At 42.4% G+C, this 22,991-nt stretch overlaps 1 protein-coding gene across 1 annotated transcript; it reads right to left on the minus strand.

The window, feature by feature from the left end:
• Positions 1–17,293: 17,293 nt before the first annotated feature.
• On the minus strand, positions 17,294–20,394 carry LOC135882193 (protocadherin gamma-A10-like). The gene is made up of 2 exons (XM_065409008.1): positions 17,971–20,394; positions 17,294–17,320 (listed from the first exon to the last, which is right to left on the minus strand). The coding sequence occupies exons 1-2, from the start codon at positions 20,392–20,394 to the stop codon at positions 17,294–17,296; spliced, it is 2,451 nt and encodes an 816-aa protein (XP_065265080.1).
• Between the last annotated feature and the right edge of the window lie 2,597 nt (positions 20,395–22,991).

A 22,991-nucleotide genomic window follows, 5' to 3' on the forward strand; every position in this document is an offset into this window, starting at 1 on the left:
AAGCCCTCCTCCCAGTGCCACCTATGCTCTTAACTATCCAGCTAAGCTAATAACACTACCTACTCAAGCAGCATAGAATCAAGGTCGATGTAGTTAGGTTAATGCAGTGTCAGTGTAGACACTGTGTTAATTACATTGACTGTTACTGGCTTCCAGGAGATGTCCCCCATTGCCCCACAGTAACTGCTCTGGTCATGATTGTGAATGCCACTACCCAGGGGCCACATGGACAGGAAGCCACCCCTCCCCATTAAAGCCCTGTGAATTTTTGAAATTCCTTTTCCTGGATGCCCAGATTGGCAAGCACACCTAGCAACTTTCCATTGTTGTGTGCAACTGCCCATTTGACCATGTTGGCTCCATGCTGCAGACGCGCTTCTGGCTGGAGTACTCAGGAGGAGTTGGCTTTCCTGGGTTTGTGGGGAGAAGAGGCTGTGCAGTCACAGCTCTAATCCAGCCATAGAAATGTTGACATCTATGAGCAGATTCTTGGGACATGGAGGAGAAGGATTACAAGAGGGACCAGCAGCAGTGCCATGTGAAAGCCAAGAAGCTATGGCAGGCATACCACAAGGAAAGGGAGGCCAGCAAATGATCTGGTGCAGAGCCACAGACCTAATACTTTTACAAAGAGCTGCATGCCATCTTTGGTGAAGACTCCCCCCTTCAAGAACCCCATAGATACTTTGGAGAAGCATGAGTCACAGGCCCCTGCCAAGAACAGTGAGGAGGAGGAGAAGAAGGTGGATGAGAAAGAGAAGGAGTATTGGGGACAAGTGACCAGGGTATCCAGCTATGCAAGAAGCCAGGACATGTTTTCAGCTTCAGCCCAGCCAGTCCTGACAGCTGAGCACGGGTGAGCCTGATGCAGGGGAAGGAACCTTTGATAAGTATGCTGTTTGCTTTGAAAATACAGGGATGGAACCCTCAAAGTAGCAGGACACATCTGTTGATCTACTCTTTTTCACATGTACTAGAAGAGGTAATGAAACAATTAAGAGATGTAGTAAAATTGCTATCTGCTTTTCATTCCCCTCTAGAGTTAGAGGGGGCCATGTGGAACAGTTTGTTTATGTGCACTGGGATGTCCCATGAATCCTCCATAGAGATGTCTATGAAACTTTCATGGAGGTAGTCAGCAATCCTCTGCTAAAGGCTTCAGGAGAGGGTTGCCTTATTTCTTCCACTGTTGTAAGACAGTTTCCCATGTCAATCAGCAATTACTTCAGCAGGCACCATTGCAACACACAGGCTAGCAGTATACAGGCCTGGATGGCAGCTGCTGTGCTCTCGCTGTCTCTGTTACCTTCAGGAGTGAAATATCAGCTAAAATCACCACTGCCATGGGCAGCAGGAATCATAGGCTGGGGGAGGCTGAGCCTACCCAAACAGCCAGGTGTAGCCCCACCCACACTCTGCCCCAGTTCCCCTCCTGCTTCCTGCTCTGTGGGCAGTTTTTCTGTTGTGCCATGGCCCCAGCTGGGGCTGGCACCGGGGCCATGCTGCCTGGCCACCCGGTGCTCTGGGACTGGGGAGGCTGGGGCTGCGCTGCCAGGCCTACCAGTGCTGCAGGACTGGGGAGTCTGGGGCCATGTTCCTGAGCATTCCGACGCTGCAGGGCTGGGGAGGCTGGGGCCGGGCCTCCCGGCACTCCGGGGCTGGGGAGGCTGGGGCTGCACTGCCCGGTATCCTAGTGCTGGGGAGTCTGGGGCCACGCTGCTCAGCCTCCCAGTGCTGGGAAGCTGGGGCCACGCTGCCTGGCCCCCTGGCTGGGGGTGCTAGCCTGAGTGGGAGCCAGTGGCCACGGGGGAGGAGGGGTGCTCTGGGCTCCAGCAAGGGGTGCAGAAGGGGTGGGGTCTTGGGCAGAAGGAGTGGGGCACTAACCTCCCCGAGCCAGCAGTTCAGCCGCTGCCCATGATCACCGCCTGTGAAAAATGGTGCCAGTATTCAGTTACATTGCCCTATACACATATAGTCATGCCTGTGAGCTATCCCCCTCTCATTTCCACAACACTGCCCCCTGGAGTGCCATACTCACCATGGCTGGTGCTGTGACTGGTGCCATGCTGTATCAATCCCAAGGAGAAGTGAGAATATAGTGCTTAAAATGTATGATGTTCAAAGGGAGTGAGTTCAGTATCCTAAGTTTCAATTTCTGTCTCGAATACCCTGACAATGGTACCTCTGTGTGTTGTATCTGCAGCTGCTGGTATTGTGGCCTTGAGGGTCTCCCTTTCCACACCAGCAGAAGGCTAGAGCCAGATAAGGAGGAGAAAGAAGAGGACTTGGGATGACATGTTCCAGGAGATGCTGCAAGCCTGTGCTGCATCAGAAAACATGACCAGGGCCTGGAGGATGACCCTTGCAGACAGCATGGAGAAAGAAAGAGTGGAGAGGAAAAAGGCCCAGGATTCCAAACAGGAAAAGGAGAGGGGGATGCACGTGGACACAATGGGGTTTCTCAGGCAGCAAACAGAGATGCTGTGGACACTGGTAGACCTGCAGCTCCAAGAATCCCATGCTTGCCTCCCTCTGCAGCCCATAGACAACTCAATGTTGGGCCCTTTCTACATCCCCCTTCAACATTCCACATGATGTCAGGGGCTGCTGCACTACCTCTACCACTCCACCTCGGGAGACATTAAAGAAAATCACAGCTGCAAATACACTGACCTTTGAAAGACATGGTAGGTGTATGTGTACTTGAAAAGGAAGTGACTGCTCTTTTCCCTTTATAAGTTGAGTTCCCTTAATTTATTAAGTTTTATAATGTTTTAAATGTTTTTTTTATTTGCCTGGTTCATGTCACAGAATAAAATTCTAATTTTTGGAACATAATTTGTCTTTATTAGTTAACAACATATGCAGGCGGGTGATGAGCATGTCTGACACCCCAAAATTTCCTGTTAATTCATTTAGTCAATAACCATAGCATGTTTATCAGACAATATTAATAGGTTCGTTGATAATGTTATATTCCTATGCATACAACACTCACTTCAGAATTCATAGTGGGCTGCAAAAGGGCAAGCCCGGGTAGAGCACACTACAGCAATACACATTATTGTGACACTATTTAAATGGTCTTTCAAAGCCTCCCTGAGTTACATAGCTCCACACTGAGCTGTTCTTATAGCCCTTATATTTGGCTGTTCAAATTCAGCAGACAGCTGCTCCACCTCCACCTTCCACTGCAGTGGAAACTTCCCCCCCTTTTCTTCATAGATATTATGGTAGGACACAGCAGGAAGCCATAACCATTGAAATATTTTTTCCAGTGAGGTCCACTATCATAAGTAGACAACACCAGCGATCCTTCAAATGACCATAGGCACATTTAACTGTCATTCTCATCTGCTGAGCCTGTAGTTCAGGGATCGGCAACCTTTGGCACCCTGGCGGGTCAGACCTGTTTGTTTACCTGCCGCGTCCACAGGTTCGGCCAATCGCGGCTCCCTCAGCCCGTGCCGCTTCGTGCAGCCCCCATTGGCCTGGAGCAGCGAACCGCGGCCAGTGGGAGCTGCGATTGGCTGAACCTGCAGACGCAGCAGGTAAACAAACTGGCCCGGCCCACCAGGGTGCTTACCGTGGCGGGCCGCGGGCCAAAGGTTGCCAATCTCTGCTGTAGTTGAAATGCTCCTTGGTGCTGTCAAGGTGACTGGTGTATGGCTTCATGAGCCATTGGAGCAAGGGGGAGGTAGGGTCTCCCAGGATCACCATTGACATTTTAACATTCCCAATGGTAATCCTGTGGTCGGGAAAGAAAGTCCCTGCTTACAGCTTTCTGAACAGTCCTGTGTACTTGAAGATGCGTGTCATGCACCTTCCTTGACCAGCCCACATTGATGTCAGTATATCATGTATGCTGGGTGATCCACCAGTGCTTGTCTTACCATAGAAAAGTATCCTTTTCTGTTGATGTACTTTGTGGCGAGGTGGGCTGGTGCTAAAATAGAAATATGCATGCCATTTATTGTTGCACCACAGTTTGGAAACCCCATTGCTGCAGAATCATCCACTATGTCCTGTACATTGCCCAGAATCACAGTCCTGCATGACAACTGCTGCTGCCATGGATTTCCTGACTCCAAATTGATTCCTGACTGATCAGTAGCAAACTGGTGTTCCAAGTTTCCACACTGCAATCACCACTTGCTTCTCAACTGTCAGCCTGGCTCTCATTTTGCTGTCCCTGTGCTAGGGGCTGGACAGATCCAGGAATGTGACCTTTTGCTTTCGAAAGTTCTGCAAGCCACTGCTCATCATCCCAAACCTGCATGACAGTGTGATCCCACCAGTCAGTACTTGTTTCTCAGGCCCAGTACTGGTGCTCCACCATTTGCAGCTGTTCTGTGAATGCCAACAACAACCTTGAATTGTTTCTTTCTATGTCCCACAGCAAACTAGCCTCCAAGAAATTGTCGTGTTTCCTGTGGCTCCTCTTGCAGCTCTGCAAATACTGAAGGATCTGGCTCATGACCATAGTGCAGAGATATGCAGGCTTCATGCTTCTGTCACAGATGGCGGACAGCAAGAAGGGATGCATGAGTTTGTGAGGATTTTGAAAAGAGGCACAAAATATTTCAGCGGTGCTGATGTAATTATGGGATGGAGAACACTGCATTATGGGAAGTTGAACCCATGTTCCCAGTCACCCCTGTGCCACTCGTTTCAGCCCCATGAGGCACTGCAAAAATTTCCCAAAACACCCTGCACTGGATGGTGGCACATTGCACTGTAGGATAGCTACCAAGGATGCGGTGCAATTTTCATCTATACAAGCGCTCCTGGTGATGACACGCACCACCAACACAAGGAGCATACTTTGCACATGCACAAGCCATGTAATAACTGCAGCAGCTGTATGAAGACATAACTTAGGCTGACATTACTTATAGTGTAGATATGGCCTTAGTGGATTTGACCTTCCTTAAGAATGCAATTCTGGCGTTATTCTTATCTAAAATTAGTTACATCACATTCAGACACCAGCTCCCTTTCCAATGTTCTGTCATTCACTAAACTGTAATAATTGTCAACTGACTTTTCAAGTGAAATGCGATATTTTCTGTGATGACATGTGACTCGACCATTCTGCATTTTATTGCAACTTCTGGTGTGTTATTAATAACATCAGTAATTTGTAACAAAATTCTGCACTGACAGAACTAGCCTCCATTGGCTTGTGCTTGGACTTTTATTTAATAGAATTCGGTATTGTCCTTTAGTTTTAATCTCTCATGTTATAGAATTAATAATTAATATTTGGGAAGCTTTCTGACATATTTTAATAAGTGAGTATATTACCTCTGAATGCAAATTCTCATCAGGGTCTGTGGCATTTACTGAAACTACTACTGTACCTTCTGGCAGGTTTCCCACCACTCTCATTTTTCATAGAATCATAGAACTGGAAGCGACCTCGAGAGGTCATCTAGTCCAGTCCCCTACACTCATGGCAGGACTAATTATCTAGACTATTGTTGACAGGGGTTAGTCTAACCTGCTCTTAAAAATCTCCAATGATGGAGATTCCACAACCTCCCTAAGCAATTTATTTCAGTGCTTAACCACCCTGACAGTTAGGAAGTTTTTCCTAATGTCCAACTGTAACAGGGCGTGACTCACCACCGCGGCGCCTCCTGCTGGCTGTCCTGGGAATTAGCTCTCGTTTCACTGGAGCGCCCTTGTCTAGTGTCTCGCCCGTCATCACTCCTGTCTCCACATTCAGGACCCACATCGCTCCCCGGACCATATCGTCCTCTTCTGGACACAGGCCTCCAGCTGTGCCCCACTCAGTTCTTTCCCCCCTTCCGGGGGACCAACAGTCCTTAGTCCAACCACTTGCCACAGTGGCAAACTGCAGTCCCGATTCTAGCCGCTTGTCTCAGTGGCAAACTGAAGTCCATTCACTGGCCACTCCCCTCAGTGGCAAGTGGGGGTAAGGGTGGACGGGACATGGCCTCGCCTGCTACTCTGGGTCCCGACGCAGCCATGTACTGCCCCTCCTCCAACTCTGATATCTCCTTCTCTGGGCTGCTTCCCTGCAGCCCTAGCACCTTCTACGCTCTTGTATCAGGGCCTCAGTCTGGCAGCCATCAGCCTGGAGCTTTGTCCTGCTCTGCTGACCCTGCCCAGCACTGCTCTGTCCATGGTGCTCCAGCCTTCTAAGCAGCCAGTCCTCCTCTCTCCCCCTTCAGAGAGTGACTGCCTCCTCCCCTGCTCAGCAGCCCCTTCTTATATGGGCTAGCCTGGCCATGATTGGCTGTTCCAATAAAACTTCTCCTGATTGGTTGGCACTATAAGCCTTTTCCTCATTGGCTGCCTCCTGCATAGCCTCCCCAGGATGGTTTTTACCTCTTATCTACCAGTGAGGGGCAGCCACCCCATCACACCAACCTAAACCTCCCTTGCTGCAATTTAAGCCCATTGCTTCTTGTCCTATCCTCAGAGGTTAAGAAAAACAATTTTTCTTCTTCCTCCTTCTAACAATCTTTTACATAAGATTGTACAATCAGAAGATCGTAGGTTCAACTCCTGCCTGGCTTGGGTCTTCTTTTATGGGGGAGGTTTAGGTTGGATATTAGGAAAAACTTTTTCACTAGGAGGGTGGTGAAGCACTGGAATGGGTTACCTAGGGAGGTGGTGGAATCTCCGTCTGTCAAGGTTCCCTCCCCACTCTGAACTCTGGGGTACAGATGTGGGGATTCACTTGAAAGACCCCCTAAGCTTATTTCTACCAACTTAGGTTAAAAACTTCCCCAAGGCACACATTCTTCCTTGTCCTTGGATGGTATCACTGCCACCACCAAGTGAGTTAGACAAAGATTCAGGAAAAGTTCCTGTTTCCCCAAAATATCCCCCCAAGCCCCTTCACCCCCTTTCCTGGGGAGGCTTGAGAATAATATACCAACCAAATAGGTAAACAAGGTGAGCACAGACCAGACCCTTGGGTTTTTAGGACACTAAAAAACAATCAGGTTCTTAAAAGCAGAACTTTATTATAAAGAAAAAAAGTAAAAGAAGCACCTCTGTAAAATCAGGATGGAAGGTAATTTTACAGGGTAATAAGATTTAAAACACAGAGGATTCGCCTCTAGGCAAAACTTCAAAGTTACAAAAAACAGGAATAAACCTCCCTCTTAGCATAGGGAAAATTCACAAGCTAAAACAAAAGATAAGCTAACGCATTTCCTTGCGATTACTTACAATTTTTGTAATCTTGGATGCTTATTTCAGGCAGGGTTTTAGGAGATGGTTTTTCCTGCCCTGGTCCCTCTCTGTCCCGGAGATAACAACAACGAGAGCACAAACAAAACCTCCCTCCACAGATTTGAAAGTATCTTCTTCCCTTATTGGTCCTTTTGGTCAGGTGCCAACCAGGTTATTTGAGCTTCTTAACCCCTTACAGGTAAAGAAGGAATTTTATGCTACCCTTAGCTGTATGTTTATGACACCTTCCTTAGAGGTTTTTAAGGTCAGGCTTGACAAAGCCCTGGCTGGGATGATTTAGTTGGGGATTGGTCCTGCTTTGAGCAGGGGGTTGGACTAGATGACCTCCTGAGGTCCCTTCCAACCCTGATATTCTATGATTCTATGATTCATACTTGAAAAATGGTATCATGTACCCTCTCAGTCTTCTCTTTTCCAGACTAAACAAACACATTTTTTTCAATCTTCCCTCATAGGTCATATTTCCTAGACCTTTAATCATTTTTGTTGCTCTTATCTGGACTCTCTCCAATTTGTCCACATCCTTCCTGAAATGTGGCACCCAGAACTGGACACAATACTCCAGCTGAGGCCTAATCAGAGTGGAATAGAGCAGAAGAATTACTTTTCATGTCTTGCTTACAACACTCCTGCTAATACATCCCAGAATTATGTTTGCTTTTTTTGCAACAGCACTACACTGTTAACTCATATTTAGCTTCTGGTCCACTATGACCCCCAGATCCCTTTCCGCAGTACTCCTTCCTAGGCAGTCATTTCCCATTTTGTATGTGTGCAACTGATTGTTCCTTCCTAAATGGAGTACTTTGCATTTGTCCTTATTGAATTTCATCCTATTTACTTCAGACCATTTCTCCAGTTTGTCCAGATCATTTTGAATTTTAATCCTATCCTCCAAAGCACTTGCAACCCCTCCCAACTTGGTATCGTCCACGAACTTTATGAGTGTACTCTCTATGCCATTATCTAAATCATTGATGAAGATATTGAACAGAACCAGACCCAGAACCGATCCCTGCGGGACCCCACTCATTATGGCCTTCCAGCATTACTGTGAACCACTGATAACTACTCTCTAAGAATGGTTTTCCAACCAGTTTTGCACCCATCTTATAGTAGCTCCATCTAGGTTTCATTTCCCTAGTTTGTTTATGAGACGGTCATGCGAGACAGTATCAAAAGCTTTACTAAAGTCAAGATATACCAGTCTCCAGCTTCACCCCATCCACAAGGCTTGTTACCCTGTCAAAGAAAGCTATCAGGTTGGTTTGACATGATTTGTTTTTGACAAATCTATGCTGATTGTTACTTATCACCTTATTATCCTCTAGATGTTTGCAAATTGGTTGCTTAATTATTTACTCCATTATCTTTCCAGGTACAGAAGTTAAGCTGACTGGTCTGTAATTTCTTGGGTTGTCCTTATTTCCCTTTTTATAGATGGGCACTATATTTGCCCTTTTCCAGTCTTCTGGAATTTCTCCCATCTTCCATGACTTCTCAGAGATAATCGCTAATGGCTCAGATATCTCCTCAGTCAGCTCCTTGAGTATTCTAGAATGCATTTCATCAGGCCCTGTTGACTTGAAGACATCTAATTTGTCCAAGTAATTTTTAACTTGTTCTTTCCCTATTTTAGCCTCTTCTGATCCTACCTCATTTTCACTGGTATTCACCATGTTAGACGTCCAATCACCACCAACCTTCTTGGTGAAAACCAAAACAAAGAAGTCATTAAGCATCTCTGCCATTTTATATTCAGGTTGACTAAAAGTTGGCTCCTTGTCATTTGGCACGGATCTATCTGCATAGATTCTGTGACCGGATCCCCACAGTCAGTGGCTCTGAGGGCTAAATAATGAACAATCTGGTCCTTCTGGTTCAGAGCTTTCTCCAACACGAGTTCTGCATACCGAGCCTCAGATAGTCTGCACATCCAAAATGAAGCGTTTATTGTCACTGAGATCAAAGCTCTGGAGAAAGCTTAATTCCTGCATAAGGATCCTGCGCGTCATCTAGAGGAAACCACGCTCCAGATGCTGAAATCTCACTTATTTTTAACATCGTTTTTTTTTAATTTGGGGAACCTGGGAGCGTTATCATTTATATCCAGAATTTCCTCTTCCGCTCTGTAAAACTGCATCGGATTCTCAGTAAAAATTAACATATTCATCAGACATTTAACGGCTGCAGCTCATAAGATGGAAGTGAACAACTTTTCGTGTTTATATTTCATAAGGAAATATAAATATAAAGCTAAATTTGCAACTCTCTGTATAGTGCCCAAAAGGGAAAACTACATTAAAGTATAGTACCCGGAACATATAAATATACAGTCTATAGTGAATAATTAATTCCCGAGTTTGCAGATCTTTTCCAATGGAAAGTATCACTTGGAGTCATTAGGAATTTTGTTAAAGACTTCAGGATTTGGCCTTATTTATTTATATTTATCCAAAATAACTTGTCTAAACTCTAGGCATTTACACACATCTTTTAAAAGCTCATACAAGAGAGTTCTTGTGGTTCAATAACCAAAAATAGACCCTTCCAGCTCACCACACTATCATTCTCGCCCTTCATCTCATTCAGGTGTCCATTCGACCTACCCTCCTAGGGGAAGCCTCATAACATAGACAGGTCATGCAACTTCTGGTAAATCCAGGCTCTGTCAAACTAAGAAGAAGAATAAGGTTCAGAATCCAGAACCCTTCAAAATGCCCTCAAATTTGTCCCTCTTGTTTTAATTTGTTATATAAACTATCTGTTACACTTTAGCTGAAGTGACTCCACTTATCCCAACGGTCACAGCAGCACGCCGGGGGAAATAACCACACTCAAAGTAACTCATAGCTTTTATAGGCCAAAACCAAGACTTTAAACTTCATCTAGAAACCACCTCTATTCCAGTGCAGAGTAATGAGCACAACTGCAATCTGTTCCTTACCAGAAGTGTCAGGAAATATACGTATATCTGCATTCTGCACTCATTGAAGTGTCCCTGTGGTCCTCAAGGGTAGCCCCATGGACACAGTGCATTGAAATAATGAAATGTGGAGCTGATAAAAGTATATCTAACTCTGGTGAGATATTCAAATGAAAAAAAAAAACCCTCAAAACTTCTTGCCACGTGCAAACAAGCAACCCCCCTCCTCCCCGTCCATTGTTGATACCTGTACGTACAGCAATACTGAGCACTCAACATGATCCCAAGTGTGAATGTGACATATATAACGGGAACACTCCCCCAGTCAAGGCAGTTGATATAACCCCCCACATTTCTTCCTGTTCTTAAAAATCAACACCAGAGTCTTCCTTATCAGTGAGAGTGGACAATTATTTCTACTCGTGATTTGTCACGATTCTTATAGTCATTAAAGTATTTCTTCAATCAAAATGTTTAGTTCATCCCTGGATTTTAGTTTCAATCCTTCTGCAGTCACTTTCAATTTTAAATCTCTTTTCTAGATGGCTACAATCTCATAATTAATGCATTTATTATTTATTATTAATTATTATTGTTGTTGTTGTTGTTCCGGGATAAGTGTGTCCATAAGATGATTTTACCATCATAGCTATGCTGGTATAATTATAACGTTATAATTAACAATAGTACACCACACATAATATTATACAATATTCTTATATAATATATAAGAATATATATAACCTTATATATACTATATTACAATTATATCTGCATAGCTATGCACGTAATTTTCCGATTGTAGAGCAAGCCTTTACACAGTCATATCAAATGCATTTTAAAATATATGAAGAGCGAAACCGCTTTCATTTTTCACTAATTTTCCTTCGTGTGTGCCACCACCACTTCAGATGACTCCGTGCGTGTCTCTGAAAGTACCTAAATGCCTAATCATACAACGCTTCCACATCTGGACATAAACATTTAGATGAGAAACTTCACTAACCGCCTTTGATTTATGTCCATCTGCACGAGCTTCTCACTATGCAATCAGCCCCTGGGTCAGCACGCTTCTTATAAAAAACCTTTTCTACAGAGAATATTTCCAGGGTGAAGAACTATAGTTAGAACCCGTCGCTAACTTTTAACTGTCTAACATCTTCCGGTTACTAGGACCACTTTACAGTTTATTTTAACTTCGTGCTTTTATCGCTAAATCCGCCCATGGTTGAAAAAATGTTTTTCAAAAGAACACACAAAATACCAAAGCAAAACTTGAGCTCAGACTTTCCATTCTCAATCTAGACATTAAAAAGTAATATATTTTACCTTGCATTTAGGCGTTATTCTCTATATAGCATCTCATCTCATATAAATCCCCATCCTCCATAATGGGATTAAATGCTCATCTCTCTGAGGAATTATCTCCCATTCTTATCCAAGATTCTTATGCAGTGATATCATAAGCAAGAATAAGAGTTATTTAAACTGAGAAATACTCTAAGGCAGCCTGGAGTGGGCAATAAATTGCCAGCGCAAGAGATCTCTTTTATACCCAAGTCATTCAGAGCAATTGTTTTGTGTTTTGTGCTATGTAAATTGCCAAGGAAATCTGCCGATTCTGTTCCAGAACTTCTGATCCACACTAGTCAACAGCGACTCTCATATTTTCAATCATAAACCTCAGTATACTGGCTTATGTTTAGTTTTTAACAAAATGTGTTCTGCCTTCGTAATATAAAATCCATATCAAGTTCTAGATTCATCCTTAAAATACTTCACTTCTTCAGACAAGGGATGAGGACTTTCATATTTTCGGAGAGAAGGAACTGAGGAAGCTTTCAGATTGGACAAAAGTTATCTGAAAAAATTGGAAAATATCACAGCGAACGCAAGAAAACCCAAGGAGCACCCGAGGCACAGTGGTCACTCAGTGCACCGAGAAAAATAGAAGCTTCCTCGTATTTTTAATAACTGAGATGATTATTACAAGATATAAAAGAGACGGGAAATGAATTTTAGTGAAAATCAACAATAAACTTGAAGCGGTTGATTCCTTCCTGAACGTTGTTAGATAACGTTATGTTTTGCATTGTCGTATTCCTCTCTAATTAATCTACAACACGTTCTGAAACAAAATTATAAATGGGTTTAATCTGTGAGTGACAGTTCACTTTAACTATGAGATTTATCACACTGGTCTTTTGTCACATTCAGAGTTTTAATGTCGCATTTTTTGTTTCACTAATGTAGAAAAATGAACGTGGAGCCTTCCGATGCCTCTACCCCCAAAGTACACACCGGGCAAGTGAAAAAATTCAAGATGAAAACTCTCGAGTATGAAAAAAATGTAAGTTTTGAATATAAAATTATGAATATAAGAAAAGGCCAGAGTAGGCCTTAGCATACCAAAATATTATGGAGAGATAAAGCTATCTTATAAATAAATAAAGAACACAAAGAGCTGGCAAATGTGGAATGGGCTTCTTTCTTTCTTTCTTTCTTTCTTTCTTTCTTTCTTTCTTTCTTTCTTTCTTTCTTTCTTTCTTTCTTTCTTTCTTTCTTTCTTTCTTTCTTCCCTTTCTCCAGATGTAGACAACTGCTAAAAATGATCTGGGAAAAAATTGCCAATACTTTTTCAAAGGGATGCAGGAAAAGCATTTGCTCACAGCGCTCATACTGTTTTGGCTGAACAATTTCAATAACATATGTTATGCTATTTAAGACTTTTTAAATATCTAATTGTGTTGGGTCGTTTTAAAAATCAGCAGGCATTCTAAAATTCTGAGGAATCACTATCTGAACAAAAACAAAGCAAACAGAAACACAAACGTACAACCATGAGGAAAAGGAACATAGATTCTAACTAAAGGATCCATGCATACTCTTCCGTAGTTAGACATTTTCATAAATTCATAGACTATAAAATCAGAGGGTCACATACTCTGACCTCCAGAATTTCAGCCATTAATCCCTGGACAACACCCAACAATTTGTGGTTGAACTAGAGAAAATATTTTAGAAAAATATCCTATTTCTATTTAAAGATGCCAAATGATGGATAATCTATCACTTTCTTTGGTAAACTGTTCTAAAAATAAATTACACTCATTATTTAAAATGTGCACCTTATTTCCAGTTTGAATGTGTCTAACTTCAACTTCTAGGCACTGGATCTTGTTAAGACTTTGTCTGCTAGCTAAAAGAACCATCTAGTATTATATATCTTCTCCCTATGTAGGTACTTAAAGACCTTGACCAAATTGCTTACTAACCTTCTCTTCTATGACATAAATAGACCCAGCTCCTTAAGTCTCTCATGTTTTCTAGTTCAGGAAACTCTTGTAGGTCTTTCCTGAAGCACTCCAGAGTTTCTTCAACATCCATTTTAATTTGTTTACACAAAACTAGACTCGCTATTCCATGACTGATATCACCAGTGCCATATACAGAGATAATATGGAATCATAGAATATCAGGGTTGGAAGGGACCTCAGGAGGTCATCTAGTCCAACCCCCTGCTTAAAGCAGGACCAATCCCCAACTAAATCATCCCAGACAGGGCTTCGTCAAGCCTAACCTTAAAAACCTCTAAGGAAGGCGATTCCACCACCTCCCTAGGTAACCCATTCCAGGGCTTCACCACCCTCCTAGTGAAATTTTTTCCCCTAATATTCAACCTAAACCTCCCCCACTGCAACTTGAGACCCTTACTCCTTGTTCTGTCATCTGGTACCACTGAGAACAGTCTAGATCCATCCAGGTAGTTGAAAGCAGCTATCAAATCCCCCAGCATTCTTCTCTTCTGCAGACTAAACAATCCCAGTTCCCTCAGCCTCTCCTCTCCAGGCCCCTAATCATTTTTGTTGCCCTCCACTGGACTCTTCCCAATTTTTCCACATCCTTCTTGTAGTGTGGGGCCCAAAACTGGACACAGTACTCGAGATGAGGCCTCACCAATGCCAAATAGAGGGGAATGATCATGTCCCATGATCTGCTGGCAATGCCCCTACTTATACAGCCCAAATGTCATTAGCCTTCTTAGCAACAAGGGCACACTGTTGATTCATATTCATCTTCTTGTCCACCCCTAGGTAGAGAAGTATTATCCTTTGTACAAGGCACTGGAAAGACCTCATATAAAATACCATGTACAATTCTGATCACCCAGGTTCAAGAAAGCTGAATTTAAACTGGAACAAGTGCAGAGAAGAGCTACTAGGATGTTTTTGGGAAAGGGGGAGGGACTTATGAGAAGAGACTGGAAGCTCTTGGCTAGTTTAGTCTAGCAAAATAAGTCTGAGAGGGGATATGATTGCTCTCTATAAAAACATGGGGTCTGGGGAAATGACAGGAAGGTTAGAGAGCTTTAGAATGGGTGACAGGGAATGGATCACTTGATGATTACCTGTTCTGCTCGTTCCCTCAGGGCACCCGGCATTGGCCACTGTCGGAAGACAGGATACTGGGCTAGATGGAACATTGGTCTGACCCAGTATGGCCATTCTTACGTTCTTATGAAGCCAAAGCACAATGTTGGCACAGGAACAAATGGATATAAACTGGCCATGAACAAATTCAGGCTGGAAACTGGAAGAAGGTTTCCAACCACGAGAGGGGAGAGGTTCTGGAACAGTCTCCTTATAGGAGTTTTGGGGGCAAATAATTTAATTAGTTGTAAGAGACAGAGCTGGACAAATTAATGAGTGCAATTGTCTGATGGGTTTGCTTGTGATGGAGGGGGGCGAGTTAGATGTCAGGGCTTAACAGCCCTGGGGCTCATTTCCAGCTTATGGCTTATGTTCCTAAAGCTCATGCTTCAGGTTTACAGCCAGTCACTAGCAGAGAGACAGAAAGAGATTCCCCACCTAGGTATTCTGGGAGGGTTTTTTTAACCTCCTTCCTTTGATGAAGGGAGGGATAGCCATGGCTGGAGATGGTACATTGGGTGGGGAGGGCCAGGACTCTGAGTAGGAACCAAGCATTCCCTCTCTCAGGTGCTTGGCTGGCTGGTTCTTGCTCATATATTCAGTGTCTAACTGCACACATACAAAATGGGAAATAAGTGCCTAGGAAAGAGTACTGCAGAAGAGTACTGGGGGTCATAGTGGATAGGAAGCTAAATATGAGTCAACAGTGTAACACTGTTGCAAAAAAAGCAAACATCATTCTGGAAAGTATTAGCAGGACTGCTTAAGGAAGACACAAGAAGTAATTCTTCCAATCTACTCTGTGCTGATTAGGCCTCAGCTGGAGTATTGTGTCCAGTTCTGGGTGCCACATTTCAGGAAAGATGTGGACAAATTGGAGAACGTCCAGAGAAGAGCAACAAACATGATTAAAGGTCCAGGAAACATGACTTATGAGGGAAGATTGAAAAAATTGGGTTTGTTTAGTCTGGAGAAGAGAAGACTGGGAAGGGACATGACACCAGTTTCCAAGTACATAAAAGGCTGTTGCAAGGAGGAGGGAGAAAATTCTTTCTCCTTAACATCTGAGGATAGGACAAGAAGCAATGGGCTTAAATTGCAGCAAGGGCAGTTTAGGTTGGACATTAGGATAAACTTCCACTGTCAGTGTGGTTAAGCACTGAAATAAATTGCCTAGGGAGGTTATGGAATCTCCATCATTGGAGATTTTTTAGAGTAGGTTAGACAAACACCTGTCAGGGATACTCTAGATAATACTTAATCTTGCCATGAGTGCAGGGGACTGGACTAGATGACCTTTCAAAGTCCCTTCCAGTCCTACAATTCTATGAATCTCTGATGTCATATGTGGCGTCAGAAGAAATTATCCCCCAGATCAGATAGGCAATGACCTTGGAGTTTTTTTGCCTTACTTTGCAAGTGTGTGGGTGCTGGTCACTTGCCAGGATTATCTGGGTATTTCTCACTTAATCATTTTCCTGCCATTGTATGGAGCCTGAGTACAGTGCATCTCAGTCCCTCCTGTACTCTGCCTGTGGTACATAATAGACGAGTTTCCTGTGTGCTGTAATACTTTGGTTTCACTTTGTTTGTTGGGTTTAGTGTGCTGGTGCTGGGGGGTGTTGGAGGCCTGTGATAGACAGGAGATCAGACTAGATGATCTAGTGGTCCCTTCTGTCATTAAAACTGGTGGCTCTGTGACTCCATTACTCCTACTTTATATCGCCCTTTAATACATCAAAGAATCAGGTTGAAAGAATAAAGCCATAGCACTGCACTGGGAGTTCATATTCAGTGAATTATCTACTATGTCCCCTATATCCTTTCCCAGGTACAGCCTCCCATCCTGAATGTATGGCTCCTAAATGCATGACCTTGTATTTGACTATATTAAAATGTATGTGTTGACTGCTCCCAGACTACAGACCTCTCTGCATCGTTGACTGGATCTCTGTTATTAACTATCCCATCGATATTTATGGCATCTGCAAATGTTAATGATTATAGTTTCTTCCAGATCATAGATAATAATACTGAATAAAGTTGGGCTTTGACTCCAACTTTGCTGAGCCTCGTTAGAAACACCAGCATTTGATTATCTTGACATAGCAAATAGATTTTCATGTCTGAAATAGTTTATACTCAAGTTAATATGTAACTTATTTATTTTATAGTATTAGATTTCAATATGAATATCAAGTGGTATTAAGTTAAATGCCTGGCATTAATGTAAATATACTAGGTCAACACAGTTACTTTTATCAACTAAATTAGTAATCTCATAAAAGATTTTTATTCTAGGCTAGCCAGACATCAAATAGGGAATAATGCCATCATATTTATAAGGCAGTCTGCTTTCAAAATGTGACTTGCTAAAATGACATTAGACGTGGGGTACGTATTATATCTAGGCTATTTGGGGAATAAGAGTTTACGATTGCAAACCTCTAGCAATGGCCAATGTAAATTAGATTTATAATATACTAGAATAACATTTTCGTTACAGATTGTAATGGTAATAAAGGCCATTTATTTTATTGAGGGCTCTCAGTGTAAACTATTCATGTACATTTCATTTTTGAAAAGAAGATATCTTCTGCACCGATCACTGACGATTTTTCATTATCAAAGTAAAGACTTGGAGAGCTCCTTAAACTCTTCATAGGTCTTCCTTCTGATTAGAAACTGCTTATCAGGAATAGGTTTAGGATTTAAGCTCTAGATGAAGAACCTATGAGGAAAGAAATCCCTAGATGCTGTTTAATTGTCGTTGGCAAGGATTTTAAAAATGGGTGCCCACAGTTTGTCTCTTACATCCAAATTTAGGTATCTTCACAAGTAACCTGATTCTAAACAATAAATGGGCACGAGTTTAAGCATTTCCTACAGATATGGAATCCCAATTTAAGGCACCAATTTCTTAAATTTTTGATATGGACTAATTTAGTGATAAGGCTACTGTGATTGGCCGTTTAACAACACAGCTAGGATATAATAATATAGAAATCAAAGAATGTGTATGTGAGGTATTTGTGGAGAAATTAAGAATGGAAATTCTGAACTCCTTAACAGAAAATATATCACATGGAAGAAATGGTCACTAATTGTTTTATCAATTTTTCTCTGAGAGTCAATCAATCCAACCCTCCTCCATTTTTAAATATTAAGCCACATTTTTCTGTAAACAGAATTTGATTTGACATCTTTGTTTTCATAAACTTATTTTTAACATGTGTACTCAATAAAACGCTCTTTCTTCCTTTTAAAATATCATTATAAATACGATTAGACAAAAGGACTACGAGATATAATGGAAATATATCAATTGAAGTGTTTTACTCAGAGATCAAAGAAATATCGAATTCAGCCGAGTACACTCACCTCCAAGAAGATGTCGAGAGCATTTCTGGTACTTGTTTCTTCATCAAACGATTCAGTCTCCTTGTTGACAGCAGGATTAATACCCGTAAGAGTGTTTGAAGCACTTCCCTCTTGAAAGCAGAATTCCTTTAATCCACAGTCCTTAGACAGGACAGCCTCCTGAGCAGAAGTGTGAAGAAAAGCTCTGACTCCATCGATCCCCACAAACTGCGAGACGGGAACTCCACTGAAAGTCACACTCGAAGAGTCAAACAGCTGCGAGTTTCTCCACCGGCGGAGCCTCAGGGCCAGTAATACTATGATAAAGGTAAAGAACAAGCAGGAAACGGAAGCCACAGCGATCACCAAATACAAGGTGAGGCTGGACTGGGGGTCTGCAGGAGCTGAGAGGCTGCTTAAATCGGAGAGGATTTCGGGGATGCTGTCAGCCACCACCACCGTGACAGTGGCCGTGGCAGAGAGAGGGGGCTGCCCGTTGTCCTTCACTAAAACCACCAGACTTTGCTTGAGCGCATCTTTGTCGAGAAAGTAGCGCGCTGTCCTGATCTCGCCGCTGTGGAGTCCCACACAGAAGAGCCCCGGCTCTGTAGCCTTCAGCAGCTGGTAGGAGAGCCAGGCGTTCTGCCCGGAGTCTGCATCCACCGCCACCACCTTAGTGACCAGGTAACCCGGCTCGGAGGAGCGAGGGGCCAACTCCACTCCCGTGGAGCCATCGGTGGGAAAGGAGGGGTGTAAAATGTGCGGAGTGTTGTCATTCTGATCCAGTATAAAGAGAGTGACGGAGACATTACTGCTGAGAGGTGGGGAACCCCCATCCTGAGCCTGCACTTGGAACCGAATCTCCCGGAACTGTTCGTAATCGAAGGAGCGCAGAGCGTAGAGAGCCCCAGTCTCGGAGTTAATGGAGATGTAGGACGACAAAGGAACTTCGCTTCTGTCTCCTTCAATAATGGAGTAAGTTACTCTGGCGTTCTCCTTCCAGTCCACATCATTTGCCTTCATATGAAATACAGAAACACCTGGGGTGCTATTTTCTGGGATATACGCCGTGTAATATTTTTGATCGAAGACAGGCCGGTTGTCATTTTTATCCAAAACTTCTATAAAGACAGTTTTGTTTGAGCTGAGAGGAGGAATCCCTCGGTCTGTGGCTATAACAGTAATATTGTATTCGGAGACTTGCTCCCTGTCCAGAGCTTTATCAGTCACCACAGTGTAAAAATTATCAAATGACCTCTCTAGTTTGAAAGGGAGGCTTTCTGGAATTATAGTACACGTGACCTCACCATTCTCCCCAGAATCTCGATCATGCACATTAAGAATAGCAATTACTGCACCTAAGAGGGAATCTTCGGCAATGGGACTGAAAGAAGATGTGACGGTGATCCCAGGGATATGATTATTAACGTCAGCAATCTCTATCAGAACTTTGCAGTGGGCTGATAGCCCGCCTTCGTCCCTCGCTTGTATGTCGAGTTCATAAAACGCTAACTCTTCAAAATCAAGGTTTGCTGTTACTTGGATGGCCCCAGTTTCAGAATCCAATTTAAATTTTTTGTCAAACCTTTCTGAGATTTTGATAAACGAATACTTGATCTGTGCGTTTATGCCTTCATCCCTGTCCGAGGCTGTTACCCTGAGCACCACACTCCCCACAGGAATGTCTTCCTTTACACTCACTTTATACACCGATTGCGTAAATTCTGGGGCATTGTCGTTTCCATCCAACACTATAATACGGATTATTGATGATCCTGATTTTACAGGATCCCCACCGTCAGTGGCGGTGAGGATCAAATTATGAACTGCTTGATGTTCTCGATCCAAAGATGTCTCCAATATTAATTCCGGGTATTTTACACCGTCATCTCCGGTTTCTACATTCAGGATAAAATAGCTGTCTTGGCTACATTTGTAATTTTGTAGAGAATTCAGTCCTACATCAGGGTCATGAGCTTTTTCTAATGGGAAACGTGTACCTCTTACAGTATTCTCACTGATTTCTAACACGCTTTCATTTTCTGGGAAACTGGGTGAGTTATCATTTATATCCTTTATTTCCACTTCGCCTCTGTAAAGCTTCACTGGATTTTCCGCAAGAACCTCAACATTTAACACACATTTTGCACTATGACCACAGATCTGCTCTCTGTCCATCCTTTCGTTGACAAATAAATGGCCGTTTTTCAAATTCAAAGCAAAATATTGTGTCCTACCTCTGGCAACAAGGCTGACTCCGCGGTCTGAGAGCTCCTTTAGATCCAGTCCCAGGTCCTTTACGATGTTCCCTACGAAGGCTCCTATCTCCATTTCCTCAGGAATCGAATAGCGAATCTGTCCCGAAACTGTCTCCCAAACGGTGACCAAGATACAGCAACACAAGACTCGCCTTTTGCAATCCTGTCTGCTCTGCGTGTCCGCCATTTCAAAGGGGATGAAGGGCTGCCTTCCAGTTCTCTTACCGATGTCTGCAGTGATTAGGAATCAGGAATTTGTATGCTGTTGTCTCGGCCCAAATCTTCATTACGGCATCCAATGTAAGGGCTAGATTCAATGAACCTTAAGGTCCTTGGTTTCTATTCAGACCTTGAATCCTGCGGCTTCTCTGTCTTTGTTTGCTGTTAAATGGGTTTGCTCGATCTCGTATTAGACTGTCTGTGCATAGTTAGCGAACAGCGACACTCAGAGTCTATATCAATGACTGCAGAATACTCCATTGTGAACGGTTTGTTTTGTTTAACCTTTTTTAATACTGACATTTCAATTGTTCAGTCATTTAAAAGCGCTAGATATGTAATTAAACGTATTGTTATATTATGCTATATGAACTGCTATGCATATATATATATATATCAGACTGCAGAGTGTTCCATTATATTGTAGAGAATTATATATATATATTATTCTCTACAATATAATGGAACACTCTGCAGTCTGATTATGACTGAATCAGAATATATCTTTTAGAAAGACATCAAATCTCAGTGTGAGAGGGGAACGTGTATAATGAAATATGATATACATAATGCTTTTTGCTGACATATATGTCACTTCTTAATAAAATTACCATCTACATGATATCTATTAAAATGTGAAGTATAAATCCCTTAAATTGAATTTTGTGTTAAAAACCCTTCCAACAATAGAATGCCTACAGAAGTTCATATATTAATAGCCAGAAATAAGAAAAGAGGATTTCTTCCATAAATTACATAGACTAATGTGGACATATTTTGAAGCATGAGATTGTTGGGATATTACACATCAAAAAAACAACAACAGACGCAATATTAAAATAGTCATAATATATAGGGCTTTTAATAAGTAGATTTCAGAGCACTTTACAGATAGGTTTAGTATAATTATTCCCACTTTACAGAAGAGGATATTGAGGCACACAGAGATGAAGTTATTTGCCCAAGGTCACCCAGCTGGCTCGGGGCAGAGCTGAGAGTAAACCCCAGTACAAGTCCAGTGCTCTATTTACTAGGCCATACCAACGACAATTTAATTAATCTCCTAGAACTCTTGAGCTAAAATAAATTGCATCGGTGAATGAATTTGTCTCTGTAATGTCATTTCACATATGAGCCCATATTTTGAGGGAATACAGATTTTTCAATACAGTGGAAACACGCTTGTGTTTTAGAATGGAAAAGATGCTTCGTTATAATTACATACATTTGTAAAAGCATTACTTCCATTACCGCCTTTTGAATATAGATCTTACAAATGCACTTCAGCATTATATTTGGCATTATTATTGTTGTTTAAATACTGTCATTTATCATACTTCACAATGTTTGACAGTAACATTTTGAAGTAGTAGAAGTATTTCACTTCTTAAAATGTGCCTACAGATTAATAAATTAACTGGAATAAATTAGATAATGGGAGAGGTGTCATCAAGAAATTAAAGAAAGGTCAAACGAAGAGTTTGTTAATCAATAAATACACTTTTTAATTTAACCTCAGTTGCTTAAAATTAGATTACATGATGTACAGAAATAAACCCAAACTCATCTGAAAGTAGAAAGAAAACATTGGCTAATCACAAAACATTTAAAATTACTAATGTTACAAGATGTAAATGTATGTGCATAGGTCTAAAATTTTCATATTCAATTTCCATATAATATGTAAACATAAATAACAAAATACACTCTAAATCGTCATTAGCACAAAATATACACAAGCGAGGGACTAATCCGATTAATTAAATGTTCTTCGTTAGATTTCTTCAAACTTTTCTCAGACTTGTTTGAATCCGTTTGATCATTTTCTTGGGGTTTTTTTAGGGAATCGTTTGAGCTACTTGCCTCCGCCAAACTAAACCGAGCCATTTTAAATTCGCCAGCTACAGACTGATCAGGATCATAATTAGTGTGAAGAAAAGCTCTGACTCCCTCTATACCATGTACTGGGACATGGGAACTCCACTAAAAGTTACACTGGAGGAGTCAAATAGATGAGAGTTCCTCCACCTGCAGAGTCTGAGGACCAGTAGCACTATTATAAAGATAAAGAAAAAGCAGGAAACAGACGCCATCACATCTCCAAATAGGAGGTGACATTGGACTAGGTGTCTGCAGGAGCTGAAAAGCTGCTTAAATCGGGGAGGATTTTGAGGATGTTATCAGTGAGGGCAAACAACTTAAATTAGTTTTAAGAGCTAAGCAAATTTATAAGTGCAGCTGTATGATGGGATTGCTTGTGATGGTAGTGGGCAGGGCTCAACATCCGAGGGACTCACTTTCTGTTTATGCCTTATGTTCCTAAAAGCTCATGATTCAGGGTTTCAGACCACCAACTGCAGGGGTCAGGGAGGGATCCTCCCACACACACACACACAAAGGCCAAATATGTTCTGTTTTTTTCTCCTGCTCTCTCTCTCTCTCCTTCCTCTAAAGCATCAGAGATGGTCACAGCTGGAGATGGGACATTAGAGGAGGAGGGCCAGGGCTCTGAGGTGCCACCAAGCATTTACTCTCTCTCAGGTCCTTGGTTGGCTGGTTCTTGCT

This window comes from Emys orbicularis, chromosome 8 (assembly GCF_028017835.1).
Source record: "Emys orbicularis isolate rEmyOrb1 chromosome 8, rEmyOrb1.hap1, whole genome shotgun sequence".
Classification (NCBI taxonomy): domain Eukaryota; kingdom Metazoa; phylum Chordata; order Testudines; family Emydidae; genus Emys; species Emys orbicularis.